At 37.5% G+C, this 16,505-nt stretch overlaps 1 protein-coding gene across 3 annotated transcripts in view; it reads left to right on the top strand.

Moving 5' to 3' along the window:
* Positions 1-16,505, top strand: part of Dennd5a (DENN domain containing 5A) — a 96,072-nt gene that overhangs the window by 34,779 nt on the left and 44,788 nt on the right. For 2 of the 3 annotated variants that reach the window (XM_074041107.1, XM_074041103.1), the window contains exons 2-4: positions 5,186-5,257; positions 6,022-6,131; positions 8,008-8,665. In XM_074041107.1, the coding sequence (XP_073897208.1) occupies positions 5,186-5,257; positions 6,022-6,131; positions 8,008-8,665 (840 nt within the window). The remainder of the gene's footprint in view (positions 1-5,185; positions 5,258-6,021; positions 6,132-8,007; positions 8,666-16,505) is intronic. The other variant, XM_074041105.1, reaches the window with a different exon arrangement.

The raw sequence follows: 16,505 nt of genomic DNA, 5'->3' as shown, positions 1-16,505 counted from the left end.
AATTGTAGATTCATTTTCAATAGTAAAAAATATCACAGAGAGATCTCCTGTGTACTTACCCAGTTTCCCTGAGTGGTAACATTTTGTGAAATTTTATTGTTTATTTTAATTTTTTTGAGACAGGGTCTCACTATGTAGTCTTTGCTGGCCTCAAACTTCTGATCCTCTTGTCTCAGCCTCCTGAGTCCTGGGATTATATGCACGCACCACTATGCCTAGTTACATTTTGCAAAATTATATTATCAGAACTATATTATATTAGTATAGGCAAGATCCAGAAGAGTTCTTTCACCATAAGGATTCTTGGGATGGCTCTTTTATAGTTACATCTACTTCTCTTCTCCCTGTAAGTCTTCCCCATGCTTGCAAAACCCCCCACTGTCTCTTTCCTCTAGCAACTGCTAATTTCTTTTCTTTCTTGAGTTTGAACTCAGGGCCTCACACTTGCTGGGCAGGTGCTCTACCACTTGAGCCAATCTGCCATCCCTTTTTTGTATTGGGTATATTTCAAGATAGGGTCTGGAGAACTATTTGTGAAGGCTGACTTCAAATTGTGATCCTCCTGATCTCTGCCTCCTGAGTAGCTAGGATTGTAGGCAGGATCCTCCAGCACCTGGCTCTAATTTCTTCTTCATTCTATAATTTTGTCATTTCAAGAGTATTGTATAAGTGGAGTCATACAGTATAAAACTTACTGGGATTGGGTTTCTCTCTCTTGCAGTGTAGGTTTACTGGCAATGAATTTTCTTACTTTTTTGTTGTTGTTGTTGCTTTTCATTCTAAAATGTTTTTATTTTGCAGACTGGGCCATGGCTGAAGTGGTAGAGCACCTGCCTCACAAATGCAAGGTCCTGAGTTCAAATGCCAGTTCTGCCCTGCCCCCATACCAAAAAAGTTTTTCTTTTTTGTGGTGCTGGGGTTTGAATTTTTTTTTTCTTGGTTGTATTGAGGTTTGTACTCAGGGCCTACATCTTGAGCCACTCCACCAGCCTTTTTTTGTGATGGATTTTTTTTTTGAGATAGGCTGTCACGAACTATTTGCCCAGGCTGGCTTCGGACTACTATCCTCCTGATCTCTCTGCCTCCTGAGTAGCTAGGATTACAGGTGTGAGCCACAGGTGCCTGACTTGGGATTTTAAAATTTTATGTAACGCTTCTTTGTTTGCGACAGGTTCTTGCTATATAACCCAACTGTTTGTGTATCTCAGCTATGATTATTGATAAATTTAGAAATTGAAATACCCCTTTTATTTGTTACATATAATCCAAGATGTAGATGTAACAAATGTGTCCCATAAATGGTTTCGTAGGAAATGATGATCCTTTTGCTTGAATCTAAGTGTTTTAGTCTGTTTTCTCTTACTATAACAGAATACCTAAGACTGGATAATATGTTAAAAAAAAAAAGAGGTTTATTTTGGCTTGTGGTTTTGGAGGATGGGAAGTCCAAGATCGAGTGACCACATTTCGTGAGGGTCTTGAACTGCTTCCTCTTATGGCAGAAAACTGAAGGGAAATTGGGCTCGTGCAGGAGGGAGGAAAAGGGGTTGAATTCCTGTGATAAGTAGCCATTCTTTGAGAAAGGCATTAATCCATTCGACCCCAGCACCTCCTACTAGGCCTCACCTCTCGAAGAATCAAGGTTCTAACTTTAGAGGCATACTCAAAACATAGCACTAAGCTACATCCTGGAGTGGCTTTTGTAGTACAACATAAACCAGGTTGAGGTTTTACCGCATGAGTCTCTCAGGCAACTGTTCAGGATATACCTTTTTATATCCTCTCTCACTATTTCAAAAACTATCATTATCTCCCAGAGATATAATACATTTAACATAAATGTGCAGCTTTGAGCTTTTGTTGAAAATTTCCTAATGACCTCTTAGATCACTTTAGGCAGAAGTTTTGAGAATCTTAACTTTCTTTTTTTTTTGTACTTTTTTTTTTTTTGGTGCTACTGGGGCTTGAACTCAGCCTCACACTTGCTAGGCAGGTGCTGTACTACTTGAGCTGCTCTGCCAGCCTAAGAATCTTAACTTTTTAAAAAAACTTGTTTACATGTGTGTATGTTTAAAGGAGAGAATTTTGTATTCAATCAACATAGGCTTCCCATGAGAAAATAATGTTGTCCTAATTTGGGTCAGCATCAAGCTGAAAGTAGTTGTTTAGTAGTACATGTGTTTTAGCCTGCCTACTTAGCTTAGTCTGTAAATGGTCAAATGTTTTCTGCCCAAATTAGGGAAAAGTTTTGGAGCTGTAGTTTCTAACTTTTTTGAGTCATGATTCTTTCCCCAGAAAGATGCATATCTTTATGCAAAGTCTTTGTAAAACCATTTCAGAGAATTCAAAGGTTCCTTTGAAACTTTCTAGCATAAGGACTCCTCATTTATGGTTATCCACATCAAGTTGGTACCAACAGACTGATAGCAGTACAAATGTCAGTTCTGGCTTGGTCAAAGTAGTACAAATAAACAGAACCCACTAGAACTCCTTATCAGGCACACAGGCTTTAAAAAAAAATCTGTTAAGATTTCTCTGTACTGTACTTCCCCAAAGACTAATTTATAAAGACCAACACCTAATTTGTAAGATGCTGTTAGAAATGGGCTTCAGTTCTTATATCCAGACCTGTTGTTCATGTATGTTAGGCAAAGGATTATTTGTTGTTTCTAGAACAATAGGATACCTGTGATGCCGTATTCATAATAACTGTTTGAATTTCCAAAGATGTACATAATTGAGGAATTAAGGTATCTATGTTAAGATATCTGTGACACACAGGTTTCAGGAAGTGGATCTATGAAGGTTTTTTTTTGAGGCATTGTTTCCTTACTGCTTATTTTTACAACTCAGTTCTCAGTAAATGATGAACAGTTGAGTTGTTTCAATAAAAAAAGACCTTAGGTTTGTGAATCCCTTTCTTGTCTTACCTTTCTGACACTTTTTGGGTGGCCAAATGAATAAGATTTGTCGTCAGGGCCCTCGTTCTTTATATACTGCTGTTCTCTTTACAGTGATAGTACCATGCTCCTGCTGCTTGTCCGTCCTAATTCACAGGACTTTTGTCTAAAATGGGCACCCTGAGTGGTACCTTTATTCAGAGCCTCTTTTACAAGATTTTCTTCCCTCAGCCTGTTGAAAGAAGGGGCAGGAGGTGGAGAGGTGGTGGAGGGGACAGAGGCACATAATGGCCACTTCTCCCTGTGATTCATAGCTTCTCCCTCCTCTTAAGCCACACTTTGTTTTGTTGTTGTTGAACTGGGGTTTGAAATCAGGGCTTCTCACTTGCAAAGCAGGCACCCTGTTGCTTGAGCTGTACCTCCAGTCCATTTTGCTCTGCTTATTTTGGAGATGGGGTCTTGTGAACTATTTTGCCCTGGCTGGCCTCAAACCATAATCCTTCTGATCTCAGCCTCCCAAGTAGCTAGGATTACTAGCGTGAGCCACCAGTGTTTGGCTCAGCCATACTTTAGATCAACTCTCATGCTCACCTCATATCTCATGGGCTACAGTGTTCTCATTTTGCTCAGTCCCCTGAGGGTGTCATCTGAATGCTCGTGTCTTAGGGGCACCTCATAACCATTTTAGGAAAATATGTTTCTTCAGGACCTTTCAGATATGACCATGGCAGTTGCCCTAATTCCTGTGTATGTATAGATATTTTGTGGCTTTTACTGAGGGGATTTGCTAGGCAAATTAGGAAGAAATGAGCAAAGTGACAACTAAAAGTGAAGAAGCTTAGGAGGAAGAAATAGCTATCTTCTCTCAGGACTGGAGGCAGTTTAAAAATACATTCTGAGAATTTCAGATTGTAGACAAGATCATTATGTCAGCTGCTTGATGCTTAATTACTTAGCACAGTAGGTGCAGGCTTGCCATGGATGGCTCTTAGCAGATGCTGCTGAAACACTGAGACCAGTTCTACATAAGCCAGAGGGCTTTGTTGCTGTAGCTATTGCCAGCTGCCTGCTGATTTTGCCAGACTTCCTGACTGAAGATTACCAGATGTATTTTGAGAGATGAAATATGCTCAAAAAGAAAGCTTCAGAACAATCAGTTTGAAGAAGGGATAAGGAAATTAAAGGAATTGGAATTTTGATACTTGCTTTACTAACAGAAAGAAGGTTGGGTTTTGTCAGAAGTTGAAAATTATGAATAAATGGGTTTCTACTTCTGAGGATGGACAAAAGTTCAGAGTAAACTAAGGAGAAATTTTAATTATAAAAGCAACAACTCTGACTAGAACTATTATTAGTTTTTGGAGCAGGTGCCTTAGAATTGTTATAAAGTTGTCTTTTGAAAAAGAAACCTGTGTAGTGCCACTGGGATGATTTAGGATGAGAGACTTTCTGATTTTAGGCTCATCTCATCTTGTGATGATGAAGAATTCATCTCCCTTAATAATCACCAGCCCTTTTGAACTCCAAAAATCACTCTAGAAAAACTATAGTTGGAGCAGAATTCTGTCAGCTAGAATACACAATCTGTGCAAGTGCGCTCTGATGTTTACACTGCATGCATGGCTGAAGATATGGAGCCTCCTAGCTAATAACCTGTCTGTGAAATGGATAGTTTTGTATGTTCTTTTCCCTGTACATTTGACAGTAAGACTCTTGACTGTAGGTGCTTTGGTTCACCTCTATCCCCTACAGTACCAAATTCCCTTAGTTAAACATGATTATTCAGTAAATAAGTACAGAATTCAATCCAATTGTTCATGATCATGTTTTCTGTTTATTTTCCCATGATACGAACTAAACTTATTTGTTTGAGCTATTCAGGTGTATTTAATTTGTCCCTTACTCCCTAACCTCCAAGGAAAAGCAGTATTGGGTAGTTTACTTTTAGGTAAACCCCTAATGACTTTATAGTAACTTGATAGCAATCAGGTCTTTATTATACATTATTATAATGTTTAACAAACCATGAATTGTGAATGTGAATGTAGGTCTACAATCAGCATTTTTTGTTTTAATGATACAGAGGGGAAAATATGAGAGGGCATCACATAGTAAGGGTAAGTATTGTTTTGTGATATTTTAGTTTTAGGTAAACATGTATACACATGCATGCATGTGTTTATTGCTTCATGATGTAAAAATGTGTTTTGTACTCAAGTCATGGTCAAAAAAATTTGAATAACACTGCTTTATTGTAATACTCTGTTATTTCATTTATCATATAGCATTATGCCAGTACATTCAGGCTTCTAAAGCCAGGGATGGTGCCAGCCCTTTCATTTCAAGTACGACTGAAGGTAAAGACAAAACAAAATTGAGAACACTAAAAGCTTTCTGGTGGTGCTTATTTATGTCTTTCCAGTGGCACTTTGTACTTTTTGACCTGCCAACCTTATGCCTTTTGGAGCAGTAGATTTTTCAGATTTGTATTCCTCTAGGTGGTGGGTTCTTTGGTTCTTTCACTCCTCTCTTTAATGATCATATTTCAGTGTATACTCTGTTGTTTTAGGGAGGGACTAGAAAGAAAGAAAGGAGAATCCTAGGAATTGCAAATGATTCAGAACTAATGAAGTAGCTCATTAGATTTACCCTGAAATCTGCTTTCTTGATGTTCTTATATCTTAGTCTCTTTGTATTTTTTTTTGTTGTCACAGATCTATATAGTTTACTCTAAATTTAAAATGTTACGTTTATATGATGTTTCCAGTTGACTTTGAGCAAATCAAACGTGGCTTTTAGGGGATAAAAAAGGTGGACAATCCTTTATCATTACTTGTGCTTTCTCCCTTCTTTTCCAAGATAATTAACCACTGGATTTGTAGTAATAGTTTCATTTCAAAGAGAAGCAAAGACAGCTAGTGGTGTTCACTATTAACCATGCTACACTTTTTCAGCTTATTTACTGATAACTTTTAATGCCTTTCCTATTCTTGGATGGTTGGCATACTAACCCCTTTGCATTAATTTCTGTGCTTTGCTGGACTACCAAGCTCAGAAATTCAGAACTCTGTCACTTAAAGGAACTTTGTGGAGATGATTTGCTTCATTCTTTTTCTTACAGGAGAAAATTTTGAGCAGACACCATTGAGACGAACATTCAAGTCTAAGGTCCTTGCCCGGTATCCTGAGAATGTAGAATGGAATCCCTTTGACCAAGATGCAGTGGGAATGGTTAGTATTTGTTAGCTACAGGTATGAGATAATTTATAGAGTAATCTATAGTAGGATTATGAGTCTAGGCTGTGGTAGTAGTGCCCTTACCAGGTACCAATAACTTTTGAAGAAAGGATTGTAATATATATTGTTCATGATTCTGTATTTTGGTCAGTATCTCAAATACACTAAAAGTCATATGTTTCTATTGTGTCAGGCAAATAAATAGTATTGAGTCAGTGAACTGGGCTATTGATTGCTTCTTGTATTGATATTACACAATGAATGAAGTTTAAAGTAGTTTTTTTCTTATTCTGCATTGTATATATTTGAATTATATGGCAGAAATGGGTCTTCTCTCATCATAATTTTAGATAGGACAGCATTTTATTTTATTTTTATACTTTTTTTTTTTGAAATCAGGGCCTGACACTTGCTAGACAGGCCCTCTACCACTTAAGCCACTCTGCCTGCCCTAGGACAGCATTTTAAATCTTGTGTAGGATGCTATTCTAAGTAAGCTTTCCTTTATTGAATATTCATCTTTGCTAGGTACTCTAATAAGCATTTTATATGGATTAACTCACCTAATCCTCACAATACCCCTTACATAGGTAATGTTAAATAAACATACAAACACACATACACATTTATAGACAAGGAAGTTAAAATACGGAAAGGTTAAGAAATGTGTTCCAGTTCACATGGTTAATAAGTAGTCAAGCTGGAGTTTAAATAGTCTGGTTCCAGGTCCCAGCTTTTAATGACAATTTTGTATTGCCTCTGTTAGTTTTGTTGTTGTTGTTGATACTGGGAGTTTGAACTCAGCACCTCATGCTTGCCATGCAGGTGCTCTATCACCTGAGCCATGACCCAGTCCATCTCTATTACCTTTTTAATAGCATTCTGTAGTTTTTAAGAGTATGATATATTGTTTGGTGCCAACAATAACCTTGTGAAGTAAGCAGAGTAAACTATATTATCATTTCACAGATGAAGAAACTGAGCCTTAGAGAACCTCAAGGTTTTTTGACTTCTAGTCCATTGCTTATTTCACTTTTACATGATATATTTTAGAACACATAAGCTTTGGTAAATTAAGCCAAGGCTACTAGATAAAACATAATGTAGATCCTTGTATTTATTAACCCAGACTGTTGATGTTTCATTTGTATAGCTAGGTTTATGTAAAATCGGAAAATGGGGACTGATTGATTTAGGTCAGTTTGATTGACTAAGTTTCTTTATATAACCCATCTGAGTCAATATGAAAAAAGTACATCTTTATCCTGATTATGTCATATTCTTGGTTTATATGAAATGAGAACCTTTTTGATATGAAAAGAGAAGATTTTATTGATGACAGAATTCTGTGAGCTGATAGAGTCTAATATTATTTACAAGTTTATTTTATTTTTAGGTATGAAGTTGCATCTGCTTGGTTTTCAGATGTATTTCTATCATGATCTCCTAATATGTGTCTTGGTCTCTGTCATGCTTAGCCACCAACCATTTTCTGAATTCTCCAGGCTTTCTTTTACTTCTGTGTCTTGTACATTTTCTTCCCTGAAATGCCCTTATTTCCCTTGCCTACCTGATGAATTCTAGTATAACCTCATTTCTGAAGCTTTTTCTGATGTTTCCAGGCTGCTCTGTCTGTTCAATGTTGCTCTAGTGCTTTGTATATACTCTGGTGTAGCTCTCATGACTGTATTATAATTTTATTTACTTGTGCATATTGTATTAGAATGGGAGAGCTTTAGGGAAGATAGATAAACATCAAGTACAGTAGGTGTTACATAGACAGATAGATAGATAGATAGAAAGAAAGATAGATAATGTGTTCTATAGAGGTCTAGCAGTGAGTTTTCTCATTGCTTGTTGTCTTTTGCAGCTATGCATGCCCAAAGGGCTGGCATTCAAGACCCAGGCTGATCCCAGGGAGCCTCAATTCCATGCCTTTATTATCACAAGGGAGGATGGCTCTCGAACATTTGGGTTTGCCCTCACATTTTATGAAGAAGTGACGAGCAAGCAGATCTGCAGTGCGATGCAGACCCTCTACCACATGCACAATGCTGAGTATGATGTTCTACATGCTCCCCTTGCTGATGGTGGAGACCAGAGTGGCACAGAAGATGGTGAAGGCACTCCTGGGACCAAGCTGCAGCGCTTCAACTCCTATGACATTAGCCGGGACACACTCTACGTCTCTAAGTGCATTTGCCTCATCACACCCATGTCCTTTATGAAGGCATGCCGGAGTGTGCTGGAGCAGCTCCACCAGGCAGTCACTTCACCTCAGCCGCCTCCTCTGCCCCTTGAGAGCTACATATACAATGTACTCTATGAGGTGCCGCTCCCTCCGCCTGGCCGGTCCTTGAAGTTTTCGGGGGTCTATGGGCCAATAATCTGCCAGAGACCAAGTACCAATGAGCTTCCCCTATTTGACTTTCCTGTCAAAGAGGTCTTTGAACTGCTTGGGGTGGAGAATGTGTTTCAGCTTTTTACTTGTGCTCTTCTGGAGTTTCAAATCCTGCTCTACTCACAGCGTAAGTCAATGCTTATTAGAGCTCTCTGGCCGTGTAGGCTCTCCTTACTTTGCATATTCACATACAGTGGGGCTGACTGTAAAGGTCAAGGGCTGTTAGAATTTGAGCAAACCCCAGATTTTTGACAAATAGGTGGTAGGTGGCAAATTGATGGAACAGAAGAGGGCTAACATTTCTGATTGGCAATCATCATGGCCTTTTGGTAGGCACTCCAGTTTGGAAGGGGAACCCTGCTTCCCAAAGTCCTTCTGATTAAAGCTGAAAAGAGAGATGGGAGGTAATGGTCACCAGAAGTAATGTTCCACCAATTCTGTTGAATCATTCTCAGTTATTTCTGACTCTTTCTCAGCCTGACAGTAAAATCAAGGATTCACAAAAGATAACTTGTATTGTTTCTTTCTGTTGTTTGTTTAACTGAATTTTTTTTAAATGAGAAATTAAACATGAACAGCAGATTTGGACAAACCAATAAGGTAGGACAGAAGGAAACAGATATTTATTAAATAAGTCAGACAAGGAACATATAATCCATTAATTCAGTACATATTTAATGGGTACACTGTGTGCTAAGCTTTGTTTCAAGGGTTGGAGATACAGGGATGGACAAAATAGAGAAAAATTCTTTCTGTAGTGGAACTTATATTTTAGTGTGACAAGAGGAGTAATTAAGTAAGTAAAATATACAGTATAAAACGTAGTTAATAAAGAAGGGATAATATTTGTGATTTAGAAGTTCCAGTTTTTAATAGGGTGATTAGGTTAGGCCTCTCTGAGTGACCTGTTAGTATCTGTAGGAAAAGTATTTTAGGAGAAGGATGGAAAGTATAAGGGATCTAAGACAAGAAGAAGATGACTTGTGTTCAAGAACAGTGAAAGGAATGGAGTGAATGAGCAGGAGTGTAGTAGGAGATGGGGGTAGAGGCTTAATAGGAGTACAGATTGTAGTCTTATAGGCTGTTGTAAGGACTTTGTCTTTTACTCAGAGACACACAGCCATCAGAGGCTTTTTTTTTTTTGACATTTAGAAATAATTTCCAAATTACAGAAGAGTTGCAAAGAATGTTGGAAGAACTCTTGTATATCCTCTCACAAACTGCTTGTTAACATTTTGCCACATTTGCTTTATCACTCTGCATGTGCGTGAACATAATTGAACCATTGAGTATGCAGACATTATGTCCCTTGACTCCTAATATCCTAAGAATAGGGCATTTTAAAGAATATAATTATTGCATAATTACCAAATTTAGGAAATTTAGCATTAATATAATACTATATTCAAGTTTCACTATTGCCAGTAATGTTTGTTTTAGTAATTTTTTTTTTTTTTGTGGTATTAGAGTTTGAAGTCAGGGTCTACTCCTTGAGCCACTCCAAGCCTTTTTTTTTTAATATTTAAAAGCTTTTTATTTATTTATTTATTTATTTATTATTCATATGTGCATACAATGGGTCATTTCTCACCCCTGCCCCCACCCCCTCTCTTACCACCCACTCCGTCCCCTCCCTCTCCCCCCACCCCCTCGATACCCGGCAGAAACTATTTTGCCCTTATCTCTAATTTTGTTGAAGAGAGAGTATAAGCAATAATAGGAAGGAACAAGGGTTTTTGCTAGTTGAGATAAGGATAGCTATACAGGGAGTTGACTCGCATTGATTTCCTGTGCATGTGTGTTACCTTCTAGGTTAATTCTTTTTGATCTAACCTTTTCTCTAGTTCCTGGTCCCCTTCTCCTATTGGCCTCAGTTGCTTTTAAGGTATCTGCTTTAGTTTCTCTGTGTTGAGAGCAACAAATGCTCATATCTCCCTTGTGTGCTCTCTCTTTTATCTTGTGATCAAAGTTTAATCCCCTTGTTGTGTTTGCCCTTGATCTAATGTCCACATATGAGGGAGAACATACGATTTTTGGTCTTTTGGGCCAGGCTAACCTCACTCAGAATGATGTTCTCCAATTCCATCCATTTACCAGAGAATGATAACATTTCATTCTTCTTCATGGCTGCATAAAATTACATTGTGTATAGATACCACATTTTTTGATCCATTCGTCAGTAGTGGGGCATCTTGGTTGTTTCCAAAACTTGGCTATTGTGAATAGTGCTGCAATAAACATGGGTGTGCAGGTGCCTCTGGAGTAACCTGTGTCACATTCTTTTGGGTATATCCCCAAGAGTGGTATTGCTGGATCATATGGTAGATCAATATTTAGCTTTTTAAGTAGCCTCCAAATTTTTTTCCAGAGTGGTTGTACTAGTTTACATTCCCACCAGCAGTGTAAGAGGGTTCCTTTTTCCCCGCATCCTCACCAACACTTGTTGTTGTCCACCAAGCCTTTTTTTGTGGTTTTTTTTTTCAAGAAAGGGTCTCATGATCTATTTGCCCGACTGGCTTCAAACCATGATCCTCCTGATCTCTGCCTCCTGAATAGCTAAGATTACAGGCATGAGCCACCAGTGCCTGGCTATAATAATTATTTTATTCCTTATTTAGGGTCAAGGTCAGTAGCATGCTTTGCTTTTAGTTGTCAGTTTCCCAGCTTTTTTTATTTGTCTTTCATGACATTGACATTTTTAATGAGTACATGCAAGTTATTTTGTGAGATATCCCTCAGTTTTTGTCTGATACTTTTTCATGATTAGATTCAGGTTGTAAACTTCTGCAGGAATATCACAGAAGTGATGTTGTGGTTTTCTCACATAATGTTGATTTTTTATCATTACAAGAGGCACATATTGTCAGGTTGTCCTGTTTTTAGCAATGTAATTTGATCACATCAATTCATTTAAGATTGTTTCTGCTAGGTTTCTTAGCTGGAAAGTTAAAATTTTCCTTTTGTAATTAAAAAGTAATTTGTGGGGAGATACTTTGCATATAGTTCCTTTTCAAAGTGTTGCCTAATTGTTCTAGCATTTTACTGATGGTTCTGATCTGAATCAGTTATTTCTGTGATGACTGAAAGATGGTGATTTTCTAACTCCATCTGTACTTTTTTTTTTTTCATTTTTCTTTTATTATTCATATGTGCATACAAGGCTTGGTTCATTTCTCCCCCCTGCCCCCACCCCCTCCCTTACCACCCACTCCGCCCCCCCCTCCCTCTCCCCCCCCAATACCCAGCAGAAACTATTTTGCCCTTATTTCTAATTTTGTTGTAGAGAGAGTATAAGCAATAATAGGAAGGAACAAGGGTTTTTGCTGGTTGAGATAAGGATAGCTATACAGGGCATTGACTCACATTAATTTCCTGTGCGTGGGTGTTACCTTCTAGGTTAATTCTTTTGGATCTAACCTTTTCTCTAGTACCTGTTCCCCTTTTCCTATTGGCCTCAGTTGCTTTAAGGTATCTGCTTTAGTTTCTCTGCGTTAAGGGCAACAAATGCTAGCTAGTTTTTTAGGTGTCTTACCTATCCTTACCCCTTACTTGTGTGCTCTCGCTTTTATCATGTGCTCATAGTCCAATCCCATTGTTGTGTTTGCCCTTGATCTAATGTCCACATATGAGGGAGAACATACGATTTTTGGTCTTTTGGGCCAGGCTAACCTCACTCAGAATGATGTTCTCCAATTCCATCCATTTACCAGCGAATGATAACATTTCGTTCTTCTTCATGGCTGCATAGAATTCCATCGTGTATAGATACCACATTTTCTTAATCCATTCGTCAGTGGTGGGGCATCTTGGCTGTTTCCATAACTTGGCTATTGTGAATAGTGCTGCAATAAACATAGGTGTGCAGGTGCCTTTGGAGTAACCTGTGTCACAGTCTTTTGGGTATATCCCCAAGTCCATCTGTACTTATTGATAGTCAGAGCCATAAGGAAGAACATTCCATTCTCCTTTGTTTGCTTGCTCCTTTATTGTATGGATTCATAGTTGTTTTTTTATTTAGTAGGTATAATTCTTTACTATTTTATATGTATATTATGTATATGTATGTGTATATATATATAAACATATATAAAATAATTTATATACTATATATATATATATAAATACGTATATATATTTTTGTGGTACTAGGGCTTGAACTCAGGGCCTTCACCTTGAGCTACTTCACCAGCCCAATTTTTTTATGATAGGGTTTTTCGAGATAGTGTCTTGCAAACTATTTGCCCGGGCTGGCTTCCAACTGTGGTCTTCCCGATCTCTGCCTTCTAAGCAGCTAGGATTACAGGTGTGAGCCACCAGCGCCTGGCTCTTTTTTTTTGATGTTCACATTGTCTCAGAGTTGGTTCATAGGTAAAGGAAATGACATTTAACCTGCACAACAGCAAGGTTTTTGCCTTTTGTTCTTTGATGTATTCTAAGCATTAGAACAATAACAGGTATATAAAGATGCTCAATAAATGTTTATTAAATAAATCAGTAACTTAGGCTTTTAATAGGATAACTCTAGCTACTATCGTAAGAGAGTATGCCCAAAGGAGAATGGAGGAAAGCAAACAGTGTAGTTAGTAGGCCATTATAATAATCCAGGTGAGAGATTATGATTGCCAGTACTAATGTGGTATGAAATGGTTAGGGTTTTACATGTAGTTTGAAGGGTATGTTGAATTGAAGAGCACATACTCTATCTAATGTGGACAGTCACTAATTAATTCCAGTTAATTTGTTGCGGGCATGCTGACCTAATGTTACTAAATCTTTCAGTTTATCATAAGGACCCAGACTTTTCTTTTTAACATGAAATCTGTGAATTTTAAATGTTGGCAGCAGTGTTCCTGCTAAACCCTGCAGGCCAGAGAAGAAGCATCTGTTGGATGAATGTAGTCCCTGAGGCTTCACTTTGTAACTTCTGGTTTAAAGTACAGTCTTGTAGCCACATTGACCTTTTGACCAATGACAAACTGCATCTGGTGGTCCAGTGGTGCCTCCCATAAGATTATATCACCTAATAATAGATGTCTTATTTTGTGTAAGTACACTCCATGATGCTTGCATAAGTACAAAGTTGCCTAAGGATGCATTTCTCAGAACAATCCTTGTCATTAAGCATCATGTGACTGTAATATATGACGTTACAGACTTCATAGTTTAGACAAGTCCTGTTGCTCTCTTAACTACTGTTTCTTGGCTGGAGCTTGATAAAAATACCTTGAAACAGAGATTTGGTTGTCTGGTTTAGAACACAACAGAGAAGAGGAAACCAAACTGGATAGTCAGGGTTTTAGAAGATACAGCTGGTATTTAGGTACTTGAAATGCAGTGATAATGTTCAGAGGCAGGGAAAGAAGATTGAAATAATATGATGAATATGATGGAAAAAAATAAGTCTTCCATCTGAGCCTCTATAGTTTCCAGAATATGTCTCTTTGTATCCATAATAAGAATTTTAAGAGGTTTGAATGCAGTGGAGAAGGTTTGTGTGTGGAATTGCACTCAGTATCTAAAGTCAGGCTTGGCGTGGACAAGTGAAAGCTTTTTTCCAGAAACTCTTCTGGGGCATTCCTGAGCGTGACTCAGTTTAAAGTGGATTTAAACTGATTTAAAGTGAATTTCCTTTTATTGAATGTAGTTTATGCTGTCTGTTATTAATAGGGTGCTTTAAACAGTTCAGCTTGGTTTTCTTGAAGTAATTTTTATTTTTGATTCAAAGGCATCATCCTTTTATTTATGAAAATTTTCTGGCCCCAAAACATGCCATCACCACTGCCACTTGTGTTGCCTATTGAATATCTGCCTTCTACATAGAGAAGAAGTATTATTCAGAAATGACTCAGACTACATTGTAAGACTCTAACTGTGTAACCTTATGGGTGGTTGACCTGGCAGTTTTATGTAGTGTTTTCTTTATTTTTATAGGTCATTTTACTGCTGTATTTGAATTTAGTGCATATAGAGGTTTTTAAAAATAATGTTATTTTTTAGTGGTTGTTTTAAAGTAATATAGATGGCAGAAGCTCTTTAACCTGATGTTGTCTAGTAAGGTTCAGTAATAATCAGGTTAGATAATTGGTTAGTCTGGGAACCCTAAATATGATATATATATTCACTAAACATTTTAACTTAAGACATAACTGGAATAGTCACTAATCTTTTGAGGAAAAGGGGAGTCCACAAATTAGACATCTATGTTATTTTTTTTGCATAAGCCAAACCTATTGTCTACAATTCTAGTCAATTAAAAAAATGTTTTAAGTGGAGTGAGGACATAATAGAAACTTTGCAAAGGAACTCAGGTGGAAGCCCTGAGTGGTGGTACACACTTGTAATCTCAGCACTCAGGAGGCATATAATAACAATTCCAAGTGGGATAAAATGAAATCCGTTTCCTCTTCTCCCTTGTGTGGTGCCAGAGATCAACTTTCTCGGGTATCCCTAGTGAAAACAATACTTTTTAAAAATAAATAAATTAAGCCGGGCACTAGTGGCTCATGCTTGTAATTCTAGCTACTTGGGAGGCAGAGATCAGGAGGATTGTGGTTTGAGGCCAGCTGGGCAAATAGTTCTGGAGACCATATTGAAAAAACCCCTCACAAGAAAGAACTGGTAGAGTGGCTCAAGCAGTAGAGCACCTGCCTAGCAAGCGTGAGACCCTGAGTTTAAACCCTAGTACCACCAAAAAAAAAAAAAGTTACATATGAACATATGATACAGAGAAAGTTTTGTTTTCCTCTCTTTTTTCTTAGAATCCTAGCCACAAAAAGAAATTTAATTTTTAAAAATTCTCTCCACCCAAATATTTTTAAACAAAGCACTGTTTTTTATGTTAGATGTTGAGTACACCTGTATTAATGTTAATTCCTTTATATATACATTATGATATATGTATGGAATATTAAAATGAAATGAAAAAACATTTCAATCATGCGGTAGTAATTTAAAACTTTATTTAAGGGTGTAAAGTAAAGCCTTAAATTTCTACCTCTGGCCTCTGATTCTCCTTCAGGGAGGATACTACTATTTCCTTCCACATTGTCATGCATATACAACATGCATACTTTTTAAAAGCAATGCAAATGGGAGTATTATTAATTATCATTTTGCACCCTGATTATTTCATTTACTTATGTATGTTGGAGATTTAAGGACGTACCCAATAAGCTGTTTCCTAAGAACACAGTATATTGTGAAAAACATCTTTGTTTACAGTTTTCCTAGAAGTGCAAGTATGCAAGGACATTTTAATATGGAGGAGCTACCCTGTAGTTTGTTTCTATTTATGTGTCATTCTCTGCACACACACACACACAAATCACAAAAATGTTCTGTTTTCTCCTTTTGTGTTTATAATTGCTGTGTTAAAAGTAATTGCTCATTAGGAACTGATGGGAGCTGTGGGAGAACACAGACTATTGCCTGGAGTTCAAGTGTCTAGAGTTGATTTTGAGTAGCTGGAACCCTTTGGATGCAGCTTGGATTGTGGCAAAGGAAATACTGGTTTTATTGTTTGAACTGGTATATAGAAATGGATTTTGTGCTTTTGCTTATAGCTCTTAGAGGTTAGTGTAGCTACCACAGATTTCTGGATGCCTGAAGTAGAATGTTATATTATTAAAGATAGAGGAAGAAAACTCAAAACTCATACAGACCAGAAAGGCCAGAAAATTCAAAGTTTCTTGCATATGTTATACCAGGTCACATAAATAGAAAGAGGATAGTCTTGAAAGAGGGAGTTGTCTCTTATTCCCAAGTTTTATTTCTTGGGACTAGAAGCCTGGCTCAAGTGTTTGAGTGCTTGAGATCCTGAGTTCAAACTCCAGTACTGAAAACAAAAAAGTTTTATTTCTAAGACTGCCACAATTTCAAGTGCATCACAGGAATTCTTCACAGATTTCAATTTGAGGCAAATAAAATTATCCAAACTACCAGAAATAAGTAGTCTGAGTTTCAGGTAC

This window comes from Castor canadensis, chromosome 1 (assembly GCF_047511655.1).
Source record: "Castor canadensis chromosome 1, mCasCan1.hap1v2, whole genome shotgun sequence".
Classification (NCBI taxonomy): domain Eukaryota; kingdom Metazoa; phylum Chordata; class Mammalia; order Rodentia; family Castoridae; genus Castor; species Castor canadensis.
The sequence above is the reverse complement of the archived record's forward strand: the minus strand, read 5'-3'. Positions and strand labels throughout refer to the sequence as shown.